This window comes from Arachis hypogaea, chromosome 8 (assembly GCF_003086295.3).
Source record: "Arachis hypogaea cultivar Tifrunner chromosome 8, arahy.Tifrunner.gnm2.J5K5, whole genome shotgun sequence".
Classification (NCBI taxonomy): Eukaryota; Viridiplantae; Streptophyta; class Magnoliopsida; order Fabales; family Fabaceae; genus Arachis; species Arachis hypogaea.
This window is the reverse complement of record NC_092043.1, coordinates 9,241,227-9,262,358: the sequence shown is the minus strand read 5'-3', so window position 1 is coordinate 9,262,358 and position 21,132 is coordinate 9,241,227. Positions and strand designations below refer to the sequence as shown.

The window sequence follows — 21,132 nt, the reverse complement described above, 5'->3', positions numbered from 1 at the left end:
AAAAAAAGCAAAAAAATACTTAATTACGAATATAATAGCATCTGTCTTCTGTCATATTTATTTTAACGGTCTATTTTCTTTATACAAGTGAAACTTTAATTATATATATATATATGTACACGTAGGGTTTAATTACTATGAAATATTTATCGTGATATGTAACTAAATGTTTGTGTTTATATGAATTTTTAAATAATAAATAATTGATTAAATATATATATATATATATATATATATATATATATATATATATACCTGATAGCACGTTCTACCTTAAAAGCAAATTCATATGGCACTTCATATATACACATCAAAACCATGAAGTTCTTATTATTTGATTGACTGCTTGCTGAGTTTCTTTTAGGTGGAGATATGTTTGTAAGTTATAACTAATATATATAAACAAGAATAAGCTATCCACACAAAATTAATTTTCAATGAGGCAATATTAGTTAATTTTTTATCGTAAAATTATTTTTTTAACTTTAATTTTTTTTAGAGAATTTAGGATTTAGAATTAAAATCTAGGATTTAAATTAGGATTTATTATTTAAAATTTAAAATTTATGATAAAAAAAATCATTTTTAAAAAAGTAACTGATATTAAGTAAAAATTAACTTCCTAATTAAATTTTAAAAATAAAATCATTTTATTTGATTGATATCTAACTAGATAAAAAGTCTTCATTCTAAAGGTGTTATAACTAATTATTGCATTATTATACAATAAATAAAAAACAGACTTTTTAATTCATTGTAAATTGAAGTCAATGCAATAATGCTAAAATTAAAGTTAGCTCCATCTGATTTAAGGTTGATAACAAATATTGCTGGTGCCAGCTAACTAGAAGATCATGAATATCCCATTCTATACTATATCTGGAAAATCATCATTCCAATTTGGAAAACTAATAGTACATAGGAGTAAATTAAAGCATTAATAAAAAGTTAAAAACACTTTTTTGACAAGTAATTATTTTCTGTCGTCTTATTCTTAACTTCTCTAGTGTTTTTGTCTATGGTTTATTTAATATAATTAAGATTGCATTGCATCCATCAAATTGAGACTTCAATGGTTTCTGTTGATGGAGTCATTATCAAATTAAACTTATTGAGAGACTAACTCAACTAGGATGTTTCTTTTTGGTTGAACCTTTACTTAATTGGTCATGTAATAATCACAATCCTTCCTTATTACCCTTATCAATATAGACACTTCATCTTGTTTACACCTCCAATTAGTTTCCTAATCTTGGTGGGAAGCCAAATATGTAACTATATATTGATACCTACAATAATGTTTTTATTTATTTTATTTTATTTATCTATTAAAAAGAAAAAAAACTCTATAGGATTGCATGCACCAAAAGCATTGTCACTACTAAATAAAAAAAATTAAAATGACATTTGTATTACGGCAATTTTAAAGAGTCGTTGTAATATTTAGATATCACGATTTTTTTATTTTGTGGCAGTTTTTTTTAATTTTGACCGTTTTGAACTAACATGGTCAATTGTTTCATTAAAAGGCACAAATTAACCAAACCCTAATTTCAAAAATGTTACATTATATCACTCTGCGAGAGCAAAAAGTTGAAACATTATGCGATATGATCTCCTCCTGCGTTTTCCTCTGACCGGCGATCTTTTCTGACGATTTCTCCTCTAGTGACGATCTCCTCCGATAGCGATATCTTTTGCACTACAAGAAAATGGAACATTTGTAACAAAAACTTTGTAACAAATTTAAAATTGTTACAAAAAATTATTCTTTTGTAACAAAAATTAGTAACTGTTACATAATAACAATATTATGTAATAACAATATAATTTGTTACAAAACGTTTTGATATTTTGTAACGACTTGATTTTTTTGTTACAAATTATATTGGCTTTTGTAACGAACCAGTATTTTGTTGCAAAATTTTAAAATATTTTGTAACAAAATATCCATTTATTTCAAAAATTTCAATTATTTTGTAATAAAAAATTAATTTGTCACAAAATTCAACACTGTTTGTAACAAGTTATTTGTTTGTCACAAAATACAAGAACTTTTGTAACTAAAAAAATTATTTTAAAATGTTAGAATCTTTAAGATAATTTTATTTTATTTTAAAAATTTTATTTTTTAAAATATTATTTGTGTTAATTAATTATTTTTATAAAAAATTAAAGATTAAATGATTTATTTTTAAAAATGGTGTATATTATTTTTTATAAAATTAATATATAATTTTACTAATAATTAAGTTTTAAATGTTGATTAAAAATTAAATTTTTAAATTAAAAAATTAATTATTAAACATAATTAAAAATAGTTAAAATTTAAAAATAAAAACAAATATAAAAAATAAAAATCCTAATTTTAACCCTCACCTTTAGTTTTTATTTTGTTGTTTGTCATCCTCGTCCATCTTAATTTTTTTTCTCGCTACTAATCCTAAACCCACCTTAACCTAACACTCATCATTAAGTCGGTAAAATCTCTAAATTTATTTATTTATTAGCGATTTTATTTTCAAAAATTATTTCGTTGAAAATAATTAAATCAAGTTTTGGTAATTAAAATGAAAATTTTACTTAATTTTATAATTATTGAATAATTTTTCATATTTAAATTATAAGGCTTAGTAGTTGTAAAAGAAAAAGAATTTTATACTATTTAGTTTAAATAATTGAGATTTTAGAATTTAATACTTTAATTTTTATAATTAATTATATTATCTTATATTTTAAATTAGAATACTTGATTGAGAATTAATTAGTAAATTAATAATTTAATTAATATTTTAAAGTAATTTAAAGGGATTAAATTAGATTTTTAATGAAATACTCTATTCCCTAATTTAATTAAAATTACAAACCCTAATTCTCAAATTGGGAAAATTCTAACCCTAGAAACCCCACCCCTCTTCAGCGTGCACATATACACAGGGGTCTTCACCTGTTCTACACACCCACACACAGAAATATGAAAGAAAGAAAGAAACAGAAGAGGGAAGAGGGAAGAGGGAAGAGGGAAGAGGGAAGAAAGAGTCGCGCCAGGAGAAGGGAAAGGGGCTGTTCGCAACGCCATTGCGCCGTCGCCACTTTGGAGTCTACCGTTCGTCGCTACCCAGTCACCGTTCTGCCTTCTATCAAGCCGGTTTCGTAGTCTGAGAAGAACTACGAATAGGAGAGAGAGCGTGAGTGAAGGGCAATGCCACCACGAAACCGTCACCGCCGTCATCATGCTCCGCCACTGTTGCGTCTCACCAAGCCGTCATTATCGTGCTTCTTGGTGCCATCGGTGGAGTTGTGTCTTGGCGGATCTGCTGTTGGAAGTCTGGAAGAGAAGCGTTCTTTCAGATGGCAAATAACTGCAAACAGCGACGGAGCTTCTTTGACCCTCAACGCCTAAACGACGACGGCAACAACGACTGCTTTTTCTGCTGGTCTTCTTCTCTTCTCTAGTCCCTGCTCAAGTTCAGTTCAGGTAAATTATATGTTTTGAATTTCTGATTAGGAATTTGGTTATTAAAATTTATGATTAGGGATTTGAATATTGGAATTTATGATTAGGAATTTAGGGTTCTGATTATTGGAAATTTGGAATTTCTGATTAAGATTGCTTCTCTTCTAAAACTTGGGATTTGGTTATTAGAAGTTCTGATTAGGTAGATTTAAAATTTTCTTCTCTTCTCTTCCTATTAGTGAATGATTCTGATTTTGTTCTTCTTGAGTTCCTCTTAATATTTTGATTAAGGCTTTATAATATTGATTGATTTTGTTCTTCCTGAGTTTCTGTTAGTGTCAATCATCCAAACCCCCTTTCATGTATATAAAAAAACATTAAGTCATATCCTATTCCAGACTTAGATAATGGTTAATCTAATGGATGGATTGATATATTGATTTATTATATATATGGAATTAAAATTGATGAGATGATGCATAAATACTAATATTTAAAGCCATCTGCATCCAAGTTATGTAACTGAATTGATAGCAAGAAGAAGATACATGTAAAACAAAATGTGAATATTTCTATAAAGAGATTTTCAAAGAAAAAATACTATGAATTGTTAAACTGTACTGATTATAAATTTTGATTATTGAAATTTATGAATTTTGATTAGAATTTCTTATTAAGGATGGGTGTATAATTTATGTGATGAGGATATTGATGCTTTAATAAGCATGTGCTTATGCCTTTGATTGGTAATGCAATAGGGTTTTGAATTTTAGCAGATTGCTGAATATTGGCAAAACTCTGCCATTGTTCATGGAGCTTCAAACCTTAGGTGACAGGACGTGAAGAACCATGCTCTGCAAAGTATCTTGTTTTTAATGTTACAGGTCTCATTTAATTTGAGTTGAACCATTTGGTTATGTTGGCTGTGTGATTTCCTCACATGTTTGTGCTAACTGAACAATTTGAAACTATAGGCACTAGAGAAAGTAAAGCTCAAATTTTCTAGATAATTTTTTAGAATTGCATTAATTAACATCATATTGTTATTGATCTTATCCTAGATATTAATTGCTAATTTCATCTTATAACTATCTTTTGATCTTATAGGTACTTTACATCAATAAAGTGTTGGTGCTGAAGGTTTGAAAAATATTTTAAAGCTTAGGAGGAATGACTCTGCTGCATCTAATATAAGTAGTGTTGCTTTTTATTGTGTTGCAATATTATGCTTACTATTTCAGATTTTGTTTGTAGCTCTTTTAAAGCGCATGAGTAGCTTGTGTTTCAATGAAATCTATTTGTTCAATCACTTTACAAGGTGATTTAATTTCCTTAAACTTCTATTATCTCATATTTGATAACAATCTACTCTGTTACATAGATTTCGGAAAAAGAAGTCCTAACTTCTAAGAACATTTTCTTTGTGCAGGTCTTGATTTCTATCTCAAAAACTGCGCCCATCATTTTATACATTAGAGATGTTGAGAGGCTTGTTCTACAATCACCAAGGTTATACAACTTGATACATAATGCTTCACTGTTTTTGAAAATTGGTAGGCATTTATCCTTTTCCGTGCTCTTATTGACAAAGAATCTAAGTTATAATTAGTGTTATATTTTTTTTCTAATTTTTGTTTTAGTTTTTTATATCTTATTTTTTATATCCTGTTTTTTATATCTTGATACATAATTCTTATTTTTGTTTTTTGGCTGGTGGTCTTTTCAGGTGTGTGGCACTTATTAGAAGCTTTTCCATGAAAAAGGAGTTGTATGAACATGATGGAGTTTGTAATTTGTAGTTTATATTTTGGATATTTATAATTCGTTGTTTTTCTTGTCCTATGTATCTATCTAGTTCATCAGAGTTCTTCAATGTGTCTTATTAGTTTGTACTTTAAAGTTTATATATGTTGAAGTTTTATAAAACAATCTTAGTTAAACGAAAGATATTGAACTATCTATGTTATTATATATTATATAAATGTTCACTTGTTGAGTAAATTAGTTAATATATTAATTAATTAAAAAAATATAATTTGACAAATTATGTGTGTACTTTTATTAAAAAATTATTACAAAATAAATAGTATTTTGTAACTAAAGAAAAAAAATGTTACAAAATCAAGTTACATTTTGTAACCAAATTTTATGATAGGAAAAAATATATTGTCATAAAAAATATTTTGAAAATCAAAATTTGTTATCACTTTTGTAATGACTTTTGGTCTTTTGTATCAGAAAATTTGTTAGAAAATATTACTTTGAATTGTAACAGTTTCATTTTTTATTACAAAAACTTTTTGTAACGGGACATACTGCAACAGTCCCTTTTTTTGTTACAAAATCTTTTTATTTCAAAACTTCGATTTTTTGTAACAAATTTTTTTGTTACAAATATTACTTTTTCCTGTAGTGTCGGTGATGTCTCCTCCAGTGACAATCTCCCTTCTCCGACGTCTCTTCGATCTCCTCCAGCTTCCTCTTTATCATCTTCTATGTCTTCTCTGTCAAATTCTCAATGTCTCCCTTTCGTTCCGGATCGGTAGGTCAGCTTGCTATTTTTTTACATTCTAGAGTTTAAAAGTGCAAATTATTTCTCTATTTTACTAGTTTTTTGCCAATTTGATTGAAATTTGAGAGTGCGTGAATATGTGGATATTAAAAGAGTAAAGAAAGAAAAACTTGCAGAGCAAGTGATGCAGAGAAAACAATGTACTATAAATTGAAAATTTAACCAAAAAATATCTTTCAATGAATTACTAAAAGTAAGTTTGATACATTCACGTTACGTTCTACTCCTAAAAGACTTATATAGAGTGGTTAAAGTCCTTTCATAATAGCAATACACACAACACAACTAGTTATCACCTTTTAACAATTTCTTAGCCTTTCCTGATCAGTCCTTGATCTTGTGCTTCTGCCTCAACAATTCCTCTCAAACTCGAGTGAGGTCTCTGAATCATTCGAAATTTATCCTTCAATCTCTAAAAAGCAGATACAGAAAGAGGCTTGGTTAGTAAATCAGCTACCTGTTCATGTCCCGAGATGTATACTACATGTAGAGAATTTGCCTTAAGCTTTTATCTAATAATTTGAACATCAAGTTAAAAGTGTTTAGTTTGATTGTGCTAAACAAGGTTGGCAGTAAAAAAAATTGTACTAAAATTGTCACAAAAAATTGTAGAAATTATCTTCATGGGTATCTTCAGTTCAGTTAGCAGATTCGTGAGTCACACAAATTCTCCTTCACAAGCAGCTAAGCTTTGAAATTCTGCCTCAATGAGCTCTTACTTATAGTAGTTTGTTTCCTACAACACCAATTAATCAAGTTAGGCCTGAAGAATACACAATAGCCAGAGACAAAATGCCTATCCTCCAAGTCCGCTATCCAGTCTGCGTCTGCAAATCCATAGAGCCTATAATCAATGCTGGGATGTATCAGCAATCCATGCTTTTTAGTGCCTTGTAGGTACCTAAGGATTCTCTTTACCACCTTCCAGTGAGAAAGCAAACTAGAATGCATAAACTGACTCATTTTGCTCAATACAAAAGATATATCTAGCCGGATTATGTACAAGTATTGTAATGTACCTACCACACTACGATACAGCTTAGCATCATCAAAACTTTCAGACCCGCTAGACAACAACTATAATGATGAAATCATAGGTGTAAACATTTTTTTTGCTTCACCCATTCCTAGTTAGAGAGCGGATCACTAATATATTTTGTTTGTGACAAATGAAACTTTTCTTGACCTGTTTTTTGAACTTCAATTTCTAAAAAATAACTTAGTTCACCTAAATCTTTTAAGAAAAATACTTTATCCAATTGAATGATCATATTACTAATATCATTTGAACGATTACTAGTAATAATGATATCATCTACTTAACACAAAATATACATAATAGAATCTGATCTAAATCTAATAAACAGGAAAAAATTAGAGTTAGAGTTATAGAAGTCAAAGGAGTTTAAAGTGTTACTCAATTGGTCAAATCACTCCTTTAGTGCTTGCTTTAATTCATATAGGGACTTATTTAATTTACAAATATATTGAGCAGTTTATGTTTCAAAACTAGCTCGTTGATGCATATAAATGGTTTGATGCAAATTACTATTTAAAAATACGCTGTTAAAATTAAATTGATGAATTATCCAATTTTTAAATACTGCAATACTCAATATAAGTCTCACAGTTGAAGGCCTTACCATAAGGTTAAAAATTTGGTCAAAATCAAAGTCTTTCGATTGGTGAAAACTTTGGACTACCAATCTAACTTTATATTTTCTAACAGTCTCATCTACATATCTTTTAGAGAAAATTCCACTCCCCTTTCCTGCGAGATGCTAAAATGACACTCTCATCCCCTCTATTTTATAAATGTACATTCCCCTCCCTTCTAACTTTTAAAAAACCTCTTCTTTAATCCATTTTAAATTTTTTGTGTTAACTAATGTTAACTTTATTCATTTTTTAAGAAAAAATAAATTATTTTTTGAAAAATACCCATTAACAAAAAAAATTTTATCATTAAATTTTGCTTACCGAAATACCCTTTAATAAATTATTCTTTTATTGATTAAATTGTATTTTTACCAAAATATTTTAAAAAAATTAATAATTAAATTATTTTTTTCTAAGATACCTACCCTTCAATAATTTTTTAATTATTAAATTGTAATTTTACTAAAATTTTTGTTAACAATTATTTTTATATTTATTATTAATTTTTCGATATTAATATATATTATTTTAATATTAAATAAAAAAATTTTACCACTGATAATATGTATAACAACTAATATATATTGATATTAAAAAAGAATCTTACTAAAATTTTTTATTTAATATTAAAATAATATATATAGATATCAAAAAATTAATATTAAAATATAAAAAAATTGTTAACAAAAATTTTGATAAAATTATAATTTAATAATTAAAAAATTATTGAAGGGTATTTTAGAAAAAAAATAATATAATTATTAAATTTTTTTAAAATATAATTTAATCAATAAAAGAATAATTTATTAAAAGATATTTTGGTAAGCAAAACTTAATGATAAAAAATAAATTTTTGTTAATGGATATTTTTTTAAAAATAATTTATTTTTTCTTAAAAAATGGATAAAGTTAACATTATTTAATACAAAAAATTTAAAATGGATTAAAGAGGAGATTTTTTAAAAATTATAAAGGAGGAAAATGTACATTTATAAAATAAAAAAGAAGGGAGTGTCATTTTAGCATCTGAAAGGAAAGGAAGTAAAATTTTCTCTATCTTTTAATAGCAAATATCTATTTACTCCGAATAACCTTAGTATTAGAAAATGTTGGTACCAAGGTCCACATGTTATTCTTCATTAAGACTCTAAATACCTCATTTATAGCATGATGCCGATGAAGAATTTGTAGAGCAGATTTTGGAGATTGTTCGAGAATATTGTTGGATAAAATGGTGGCTGAGTGAGTTTGGGGTTTATAGGAGTAACTAATAGTACATAGAAGTAAATTAAAGTATTAATAAAAAACACTTTTTTGGCAAGTAATTAATTTCTGTCGTCTTATTCTTAACTTCTCTAGCATTTTTATCTATGGTTTATTTAATATAATTAAGATTGCATTGCATCCATCAAATTGAGACTTCAATGGTTTCTGTTGATGGAGTCATTATCAAATTAAACTTATTGAGAGACTAACTCAACTAGGATGTTTCTTTTTGGTTGAACCTTTACTTAATTGGCCATGTAATAATCACAATCCTTCCTTATTACCCTTATCAATATAGACACTTCATCTTGTTTACACCTCCAATTAGTTTCCTAATCTTGGTGGAGAGCCAAATATGTAAACTATATATTGATACCTATAATAATGTTTATTTATTTATTCTATTATATTTTGTTTATTTATTTATTAAAAATATAAAAAAAAAACTCTATAGGATTGCATTTGCATACACCAAAAGCAATGTTAATTAGGTATTGACGAGTCTTCAGGTGTGGGATGCAAGAGTGTTATTGGGTGTGATAGGTCCATTTTTTTACTTTGACGGTCTGATTAAATTTATAATAATTAACTTAAAAAGAGTAATACAAGGAACTTAACTTTTTTTTTGGTCAATATTAGTTAATTTTTTAAAATTTATTTTATTTATTTTAAAGTCTAAATTATAAATCATAATTCTAGCAATTCTAAATCGTAAATTATAAATTATAAATTTTAAACTCTAATTCAACTAATTTTGTCATTCTTTCCCTTTTACTCTTTTTTTTATTATTTTATTTATTGGCTAAAAAGTTGTATTTAATTTTTTTTTTGAAAACATTTGCCCTAATTAGCTAGACTCAGATATCAGTTGATTATATTGATGAGTCAAAACTTGCTAGGATAATATATATGACTGGACTTGGTCTATATTATGACCGGGTTTGCTATATTACTATTTACTATCTAGTTCGTTATTGAGGTCAGTTTTCAACTCAAATAATGACAGAACAAGACCAGAATTAATTTTTAAAAGATATTTCTAGTAGTGAATAATTTCTTGTAAATTTTTTATTCATTATTTATTTGTGAATGTGCCGAGTTTCTTAATTTATTAAAACCAAAATGTCTTGCCTATCAGAATCGTCCAAGAAATACTCCTACATAGAATCTTGTTTGGGGACGACGTGATTATATGGCTGGTTTTTCTCGAATTTGGAAAGCAACAAAGCTGTTACATAGCTATATATTCTCAACGGTAATTTTAGAAAGACTATAAAAAAATAGAATTTATTTTATTTAATATTAATTAATTATTATAATAAATAATAAATATTAAATAAGATCAATTTTAATTATTTTTATTTAATTTTTTTGTTATTAAATATTTTCGTATTTTCAATTATTGCTCATCAGAAGAGAGTTTAATAATTTGCAGATGAATTAAATAAATAAAAAGTTTTTCAGTTAAATTAATTTCTGAGAGATATATATAAATTTCTACTATGCTAGATTTACAAGCATTTTCGTAATTAAATTTAACTAAGTTGATACAAATTTAACAAAAAAACAAATATACATGCGTCACCATTTCTCTTTTTTTGAACTTTTTTAGCACAAAAATTTATTTTGAAGAGCACAATAATTAATATAACATAAATTTTTATATATAAACAAATTTTATACATAATACAAATTTATCAATATAGTATAAAAATTTTGACTCCTCGTAGCACATAAATTTTTGCACAGCACATAATTTTATTCTACAAATATATTTTGTTGGTTGGATGAGTTAATTGTAGTCCTTTAAAAATTCTTGTGTTGTGCATAAATTTGTGTTGTACATACAAAATTTTTATGTTGTATACTAAAATTTTTGTGTTGTATATATTTTGTATGTTGGGTATAAATATTTTTTATATGTAGTTTTTCAAAAATTTTTGTGCTACACATAAAATTTTTTGTGTTATGCACCAAATTTTTTATATTGTATACTAAAATTTGTGTTGTGCGTATTTAATTTGTTAATTGGGTATCTATATTCTAGTTACGTAATTTTTAAAAAATTTGTATTGTGTATCAAAATTTTTGTGTTATAAATAAAAAAATTTGTAGTCTAATTTTTTAAATATATATAAAAATAGATAAAGAAGATAATAATACTAATGATAGAAGATGAGGAGAAAAAAAAAAGAAGAGAAATACGAGAAAAAGAAGACAATGACAATAACAATAACGATAATATTGTTGAAGAAGTGTACAAAAAGAAAAACGTAAAGAAGAATCGAGATGAAGGAGGAGACATATATGACTTGGTTGATATTTGGCCAATAAAATACTTTTTAAAAATTTTTTTATTTCTTCTTCATTATCCACATATTTATTGTTTAATGAGGTTAGATTATGGAGTACTAAGAAAAAAGTATTCACGGAAGCTTAACTTTTTTCACTTGGAGCATTTATTTATTTACTCCGTGAGGACATGCATTGCACATGGTTTTCTTTTATCTATTTTTAAAAGCATGCATACATTACTTTTTGAATGTTATAAGACTTTCGAATGTGCCTCGTTGAGATTTTGTGTAGGTACGGATAAGTTTAGATTCGCTGAGTGTTGAAAGATTGATGATTTTCTGAGCGCGTTATAGGTAATCAATGTTGTAATGAATTTGATGATATATAGGTAATGTAATGAATAATTACAATTATAATAAAATAATATATCTTAATAGTTTTGTGAAAAAAATATAATAAAAAAAAGTAAAAAAATTAGGTGAATTCTACTCAACACTCCTCTAAAATAACATATAAGTTACCCTTTATGATGTGTTACACTCTAATTGGTTATTATCTTAACCATGGTTAAATTATTTTATAATTACTATTTGAGATGAGTAATAGTATAATTATCAACAACTCCATTCCCGTTAAAGCACCCTTCCAACTCCTCCATTCTTTTTTCATCACGTAGCTTCAAATCCTTCCAAGCATGTCGTCGACGTTTGTGACAAAAAGCGACAGTCGTCATCTACTGTTCTATTACGCAATTTCTTCTCTTTCTTCAATGCTCTATTACGCAAATTCTTCTCTTTCTTCAGTGTATCATCCTTAACGACGTCGTTGAATTTCCTTTTTCCGTAACTTTACCGTCCTTCCCAACATGGCCAGCGCGAACGTCATCTCCTGGTCCTCTCACTTAATCCCTCTTTTTGTCCTAGAATGATTAGTTTGGTTATTAAATTTTGTCATTAAAAAATATATCTTTATTTAATTACATGATGGAACATATATTCATATGTAAAATATAATATAATAAAATAAATCTATTTAGAGTATTTAAAAATATAATTAAAATCAGGAATATACAAATATAATAATAAAATTTGTACTCTAAACAAATAAACATTTCTTTTATTATACATGAATTATTTAAAAAAATAAATAAACTGTTAAAATTAATAACACAAGTTTAAAATGATAAAATTCGACTTTCTCATAAATATTTTTTTATAGTATTTTATTCTTTTAATTTTTAATTTATTAATACTTTATTATTTAATTAATAATTAAACAAATTATTTTCATGAGAAATCATTTTTTGTATTATCTTAAAGAAGAGATCAATATAACAGTTTAAAAAATAATGTAAAAATGACATTTTAAATAAAAAATAGTTAATATTAAAAATTTTAAATACATAAGTAAATTGTATAGATATTTAAGATATAAATATGAAATACATGTCTAAAATAAATAAAACAAATAAAAATAATTCTTTATTTCTCGTGAGTATGTCTAAAATAAATAAAACAGACAAAAATAATTCATTATTTTTCATGAGTACTCCCATTTTATCTGTTTTATTTATTTTAGGCATGTATTTTTTCTCTATCTCTTAAATATTTATATAATTTATTTTTGTATTTAAAAATTTTAATATTAAATACTTTTTATTTAAAATATCATTTTTAAGTTTTTTTTAACTGTTGTATTGATTTCTTCTTTAAGATAATACAAAAAATAATTTTTCATAAAAATATTTTTTTAATTATTAATTAAATAATAAAATACTAATAAATTAAAAATTAAAAGAATAAAAATACTATAAAAAGAATACGGTAAAAAAATTGGATTTTATCATTTTAAATTTGTATTATTAATTTTAATAATATATTTATTTTTAAATAATTTATGTATGATAAACAAATATATTTACTTGTTTAAAATACAAATTTATTATTATATTTATATGTTCACGATTTTAATTATACTTTTAAGTATTCTAAATAGATTTATTTTATTATATTATATTTTACCTATCAATATATATTTCATCATGTAATTAAATAAAAATATATTTTTTAATGAAAAAATTTAATAATTAAACTAACCATTAATTATGTTGGTAAGAAGTGATCCACGGCAAAAAGAAGGATAGAGTGAAGACGACTGGAGATAGCGATGACGGGAAAAAACAGACGTCGTTAAGGAATGATCCATTGAAGAAAGAGATTGCGTGAGAAGGCAGTAGATCGCAACGACGTCGGTGCTGCTTCTTGTCACCACCGCGGTGACGACGATGCTTGGAAGGACCGAAGTTACATGATAAAAAAAGAACGGAGGAGTGAAGATATCCTTCAATTAGTGGGAGTGAAGTTTTAATATTTTAAGAAATTATATCATTACCCATTTCAAACCATAAATTACAAAATAATCTAACTATGGTTAAGATACTGACCAATTAGAGTGTAACACATCATGAAGGGTAACTTACATGTTGTTTTAGAGGGGGTTGGGTAAAATTCACCAAAAAATTAACATGAATTACAAGTGTTAAGTTAGGAGACTAAATTGAGTATAGTAAAATGAATATTATGTAATCAAGATAAATTGGTTGAATTATTTAAATTTAATTACAAAGACAGTTATATTTTAAATTCAAGAATTTGTTGGTTAAAATATTGGCAAATTACTTGTTGACTAACTAGAATTTTTCATTTTTATTTCATTAAGAAAATGAAATAAGTGACCAACAATAATTTAATTGGAAGTTTTAAAATTTAAATGCTAATTGTCAAATAAAAAATAGTTTTTAGCGCCAGTTTCTTGCGAAGCATCCCTTCAAATTAAAGAAGTTCTTGTCAATTTGTGTCAATTTAAGTCTCCAAAAACTTGTAACTCAAAAACGTTTTTGTCCATATATTAAATAAGATTTTGTCCAAATATTTTACGAGAGTAATGTTATATATACACTAAAATCTATTACTAAAGTTAATCATTTAGTATAAAATATATGTTGAAATACAAATATACATTAAAAATAAATTAAATCACACATGTAATTATATATAAATATATTAGTGGTTGATTTTAATAACTGATTTTAGTGTACAAATAACATGATATTACAAAACTAAATTTCATCAGTGCAATAACCATTGTATATATTAAAAAAAAAGAGTTAAGTGTTTTGGATTTGAACTATGTACACATTGCAAGTAAAGCTGAACTAAGCTACACCTCCTGATTGCTCCATAAAAATTGAAATATAACGACTAAAGACAATTTGGTTTGAGATGTGACTCATCTAATAGACTTATATGAGTAGATCCACCTATTGCTATTAAATGGCCATTTAATTAATATCCAATTTACAATAATTTTACTGTTAGATTGATCAAATAATAATATGTTAATATGTAACATAACTAAAGTTAAATTTTGATGTATTAATAATTTACATAATTATTTAATTATATATATTTTTTAAATAATTATTTATGTAAATAAAAAATAATTATTTTTACTAATATTATAATATATATATATATATATATATATATATATATATATATATATATATATATAAACTGCTTTATTTTATATTCACCATGTATTAAAATTAAATTCTTATAATTATATGTATATATGTTGATGATAGTTAAGATGACTATTTGATTTCGTGGGGTATGAAATCTCAATCGGTTAAGAAACACAATAGAATATTAGTTACTTCACTATGTGTTTCAATGTTTTATTTGACTTGCCATCTGCATGGAATTGAAGAATGGAAAACAAAGGAAGACGGTTTAGAAGTACTTTTCTTGATGCTATACTTACACGGCATTTGAATTAATCCTTAAGATTAAAATTGATTTGACAATTCTGTCTCCTCTCTCATTATATTCATATTCATGCCCATCAATTAGAACAACATATATTTTTGCATTAAAAAATAATAATAACTAAGATGCTTAACTACCAGGTTCACTGCATTCTTAGAATTTAATTTTTTCAAAGAAAAATAATAAATAAACAAACAAATTAAATTAGTTGAGTAATTAGCTTATCATTTTATTAAAATAAGTATCGAAACTTTAATACTTATTTTATATATATAATAATTTATTGGCTAATAATTTTTTTTAAATAGAGTTATGATTTGCGATGAATTAATTGAATTGAATAATACGGTAAAAAATAAAAAATATAATGTCAAAACAAATTAGTTACGTTAATGATCTTAGACTGTGTATTATATATTATATATATTTTTCCATAGACAAGTTTTTGCTATATTCTTAATTCTTACATCACCTTGGAGATTATTGACTCTCTACACGATGGCTATTTTATTTGGATTTGGACAAAAATAACCATATTTTGACTATCTTATAACTCAAGTTACTCAACTATTTTACAGTTTAGTGTTATAACTCTTAGGAACCAATAAAAAACATTCCTAAAAGAAAATTAATGCACACTACAAAATGGATGTTAATATGCCAACTTATTAGTTATTCTTGTTAGGCAAATTGAAAATGCAAGAGATATAATTTGCAAGTCTAAAGTCAAATTTTATGGAGGTTATAATAACTAGTTAATTTGTTAGATCTACGGATGAAACTTTGCTTGAACCAACTTGACCAAATATAGAAAATAAAAAATTATTAATTATTACTAGAAATGAGTGTGAACAAAATATATATTTGTCAGTTAGCTTATTTCCAAAACGCCTCACATCCAAATGGTAATCTTTCTAGCTCTAGCAAACCCTAAAGTTAATTAATTATCACAAAACTTCAATATACTTTAATTTCTATCCGTGATCCAAGGAAATCATCAAGTCACAAAGTCTATTAATAAGAGCGATTAAGAGTTCTAACATTTAGTTATACTTTCTAAACAGCTAGTCATCAATAGTTCAAGTTCTTATCGTGCATAGTACAATTGTACAAAAGGTTTTTTTTTTCTTTTTAACCAACATAGAAAATTAATTTTTAACTAGCTAATTAGTATTAATTTTTTAATTTTCATCTTTTGGACATGTTTTAGAAGATTTAGGATTTTGAATTTAGATTTAGAGTTTAAATTTTAGAATTTAGGGTTTAATATTTAAAATAAAAACAAAATAATTAAAAAAAATTAGATGAAAAAATTGACTCCATGTCTCCATCCCTAATTAAACTCTTTTTAAAAATATTTCTCCGTGCCAAAGAATTTAGGTATCACTTTTGATAATACTTATTAAAAACCAAGGATTGGATAAGACCAAATTAAAAGGTCTACTAATAGTTTTTTTTTTTTTTAATATGTAACTATGAAAGGGTTAACTCTCAAAGAGGTGTAAAAAATATCACGTGTTTATATAATTTTTTCAAAACAACTAAAACTCAAACTTACAAAAAAATTAAGAGAATTATAAAACTATACTCAATTTTCCAACGAACCCACCAAACTAAAATAATGAGGAAACTACCAATCATTCTACCACTTGATGAAATTCCTGTCTTATCTTCCCACAAAGTTTACTAATCAATAAGAATGATTGTTTGGGATATTTGTGACACTTGATATTTGTTGGTTTGCTCTTGAAAGTTCAGAAAACAAAAATGTGAGTTAAAAAGTAAACTAACTCTTGAAATTAATGTTATTAATTAACACCGATGCTGATGCTGGTTCTAATTTTAGTTTTATTTTTATATCCTACAAGATGATATAAAAATATTTGTAGAATCATATGTCATAAATAATGATTTAAAATTAAAAATAAAATTTATTCTTTTAACGCTTAATTTTAATCTAATTAAAATTTTATATTATTTTTAATTATTTCATCGACATAATTATACGAGTAATAAAATTTTATTAATTTTTTACTAAGATGATATTATATTTTTAAAGTGATACCAATTTTATTATATTAATTCATTTTAATATAAATTTTATTCTAAATCAATTTACTTTTTAAAAATATCAAAAATGATATTCTAAAAATACTCCAGCGAAGATACCAGTCATAAAAAAGAATTACAGCTTTGTTGATATTGGAAACATGTGGATGTATTTAAAGCTCACCAAATCAATATTGTCATTTTTTCAATTAGGGCATGATGAGGACCTTGGTTTTACCAACTTTATTATGCATTAATTTAGGAAAATTTTGCTTTGTAACTTTGTATCTGATTATGCTACACACGTTTTCCTAGTTAAAACTGGATAAGCCAACATGGGCAAAGTTCACTTGATGGCAAGTTAGCTGCATTTGAATTTATGTAATATAGGTTAATATTATCTCCCAACATAAAGTGATCAGATTATTTTGTTTTAAGAAAAAATGATCAAATAAAAAATTTATAAAATTAAACAAAGAAAATAATTTTTTTTACCAAAAATTAAAGTACCTTAAACAAAAGCAAACACATTTTAAAATTAAATGCCTTTGACAACAAAAACACAAGAGGAGAGGAATGTTAGGAGTCAGCAATTTTTGTGATTTATAGCTATCAAATAGTCATTAATGATGATTTTAATAGTGTGAAATTTCATCCAATGACTTACTTTCCTTTGCTGGTTACATACTGACCAAAATTTAATGAAGTTGCTGATCCTAAACTTTTCTAAACGAAAATATTAATTGCGTTACTCTAGAAGGGAAAAAAAACATAAATAAAGCTTCATATCATCGTATATATTATATGCTATACAACATCTGAAGAAAAAGGGGTCACATATATATGTTGCTAAAAAGTATTATTGTTGCACCATAAGAAAAGAAAGATTTTGGAAGGATTTTATCGCAGGTACATAAATACAATGTTCCATTATTGACTAAGATTGGCAATTCTCCAACCACTTGTTCCATATTTTTTTTCTTAGAATTGGTTTCAACCGCAGAGATATGTCCCTTTAACAAAAACTATAAGGTAACCAAAACACAAGTGGATTTAATTATTAACAAGCTTCTATGGACTATGGTTAAATAGCTCGAAAACGATTGCCAATAGTAGAAATAAACAAGAGTTTTGTTTTTCTTACTTGTGTCAAAAATAGAGAGGAATTTGATAAAGGTAGACGTTGAAGGCTATAGAAAGAGTAATAATGCTATATATGTGAACTGTATATGTATATGTTGGATCTAAAAGAATAAAGTCTTACTTTCCTTTTTGTTTTTCTTTTAGTTAGGTGTTCAACACCCATTTAATTTGAGACTCACTTAATATTTTGTGAATAGAAAAATATAACAAAAAATTATAAAGAAATTTGAACTATATAAATAAACAATAATAATAAAACACTACTTACATATAAAGATTAGGAATATTTTATCATTCTCTAACTAAGAGTTTCAATCTTACCTAGTCTTAGGTATAAAATGTTTTAAAATTTCTGGACCGAATTTTACATGAAGAATTAACAAAAAAATTAGTTACCATTCTCAATCATAAATATTCCGACCATAAAAGGTAAATAAATAAAAAGAGAAAAAAAAAGACAAGCAAAATTTTTACAGTTTCATTCTAGTATTAAAATAAATAAAAAATTTGGAATAACAGTTAAATTGTTTATGTAATTTTAGGTGAAAATTCAGGTAGAATCGATTTTACGTGAAGTTGATATTTGAGAACATTTAGCTAATTTGACTGATTTGACTAATTTTTTATCTAACGGTTTTGAGTGAAATCCACCTCACTTAAGTTTTCACCGTAATTTTAACATCAAAGTTAAAATTTTAAAATCAACCAAGTGTTTATGTTCTATCATGTTTGTGTATCTAGATAATAAATTTTGAGTATATGGTATATTAGACGGTGAATAATCAGCTAATAAGGTATATTAATTTGATAGATAAACAGTGATGAATAATAAGATAGGGCAGAATAAGAAAGAAGAATAATAATATGTATGTCGTGTGAAGACAACAAAAGTGACTTGCCATCCACAACCCTAAACCAACCCCACTTTCCTATATATCTTCTTTCAGACTTATCTCTCACTGCTTCATGTTCAAGATTTCTCTCATTTCTTCTGAACCCAAAAACCTCAACTGTCTACCGTTAATAATTGAAATAATTCATCCAACATAGTTGTAGTATCCATGGAGGATTCTTCTAATAATAACAATACTTGTGAGGACACTAAGATTTGTCCTCGCGGTCACTGGCGACCCGCCGAGGATGAAAAGCTTCGCCAACTTGTTGAACAATATGGTGCTCAGAATTGGAATTCCATTGCTGAAAAACTTCAAGGAAGATCAGGTATATATTGAATTATTTTTAATATGTATTTTATATTTTATACGAATGACTAATTTAGGAACTATTTTTTTTTTATAAGGTATGAAGGTTGTAATTATAGTTAATCACAAATTTAACCTATTGAATTATAGGGAAAAGTTGTAGATTAAGGTGGTTCAATCAGCTAGATCCAAGAATCAACAGGAGGCCGTTCACGGAGGGGGAGGAAGAGCGGTTACTGGCGGCGCACCGCATTCACGGCAACAAGTGGGCCCTGATAGCGAGGCTATTTCCGGGAAGAACAGATAACGCCGTCAAGAATCACTGGCACGTGATCATGGCAAGAAAGCAAAGAGAGCAATCCAAGATTTGTGGCAAAAGAACCTTCCAAGACATGATGATTTTCAATAATAACAACAACGATTCCAATTCTTCTTCTTCTTCCAGTAACATCATCAAGAGACCAGCAAGAGTAATCGGGTTAGAATATTCCAGATTCTTCGATTTTCGCAACCTCGATAGCAATAAAGCTTCTACTTCTTGGAATTTCGCATCTTCTGTTCCGCCAGTAACTGATTCTTTTAGAAAAGGAGGAGGAGGAGGAAAAGACTATTTCACCATCAACGGTTCCAATATTTATCTTCCAGAAGGTTCTAGAACCTCCGATAGATTCTATTGCAGAGTTTTCCCGGGTGCTTCTACTACTACTACTGCTACTACTGCACCATTTGGTTCCTCTAATGGATTCTCATCATCGCTCCAAAACTACAAGAGGATCGTTCCGAATCCCTTCGCCTTCAAGGGTAGTTCTACGGAGAAGGAGAAAGAAGAAGATCATGAACCTAAAAATGAAGTTCCTTTCATTGATTTTTTGGGCGTCGGTGTCTCTTCTTCCTAGAAAATTAAAACATATTTTAATTAATTAACTTTATATATACTTAATTAATTATATCATATATATATAGTTTAGTAGCTTCCTAGCTAGCTAGCTAGCTGTATTTAGTTTATATATTTTTTTTCACTCCTTGATTATGAATTCTAGGAATTAGAAATTATGAAATACTACCTAGTTAGTTCTAGCTAGTCCATCATCCTCTGCATGAGGCTCCATCAAGCAATCAATCATCATATATAAGGTATGCTTCAATTAAGATTCAAGGTTATCTTACTTCTGATTTTGTTAACTAATTAGAGTGATCAAAATTTCCAACTTTTTTGTGATTAGGATTTAGGAATATGATAATAAATATTGAAGTGTTGTCTTAATTATGGTGAAAACTTATGTGCAGTCAACTTCACGTGAAGTTAATATTTGAGAATCGCTAAATGAAAATTTAGTCAAATGAGTCAAATTATCTAACGACTTTTAATATCAACTTTACGTGAAGTTAACTGCACCTGAGTTTCCACCCTTAATTATACCAAGGGATAAAGTTTTGAGTATGGTATTTGCTTTGCTAGACTTGAATTTTATTGAAGATATTGACTGAAATTTCTTGTTTCTCTCTGTAATGACAAAATTAGTGACTGTTAATGTTATATATATATATATCTTTTTCATCTTAGAAGATATTACGTTTACTGATTGGAGGGTTTTTAGAGGTAGGTGTAACTTCTTAATGAATGCAGTGTATGCATTAATTATATTCCGCAGTAAAATT

The 21,132-nt window shown here is 26.3% G+C and overlaps 1 protein-coding gene across 1 annotated transcript; it reads left to right on the top strand.

Annotated features, from left to right (window-relative positions):
- Positions 1 to 19,192: 19,192 nt before the first annotated feature.
- On the top strand, positions 19,193 to 20,622 carry LOC112705995 (uncharacterized). Its single transcript, XM_025757057.3, has 2 exons — positions 19,193 to 19,492; positions 19,624 to 20,622. Exons 1-2 carry the CDS (start codon positions 19,333 to 19,335, stop codon positions 20,367 to 20,369), a joined length of 906 nt encoding a protein of 301 aa, XP_025612842.1. The 5' UTR covers positions 19,193 to 19,332; the 3' UTR covers positions 20,370 to 20,622.
- Positions 20,623 to 21,132: the final 510 nt, after the last annotated feature.

Excerpts from the sequence above, each read along its gene's own strand:
- LOC112705995 (XM_025757057.3), top strand. The coding sequence starts at position 19,333 with ATGGAGGATTCTTCTAATAATAACAATACTTGTGAGGACACTAAGATT. Across the intron at positions 19,493-19,623 it reads AAAACTTCAAGGAAGATCAG|GGAAAAGTTGTAGATTAAGG; the intron begins GTATATATTGAA and ends ATTGAATTATAG.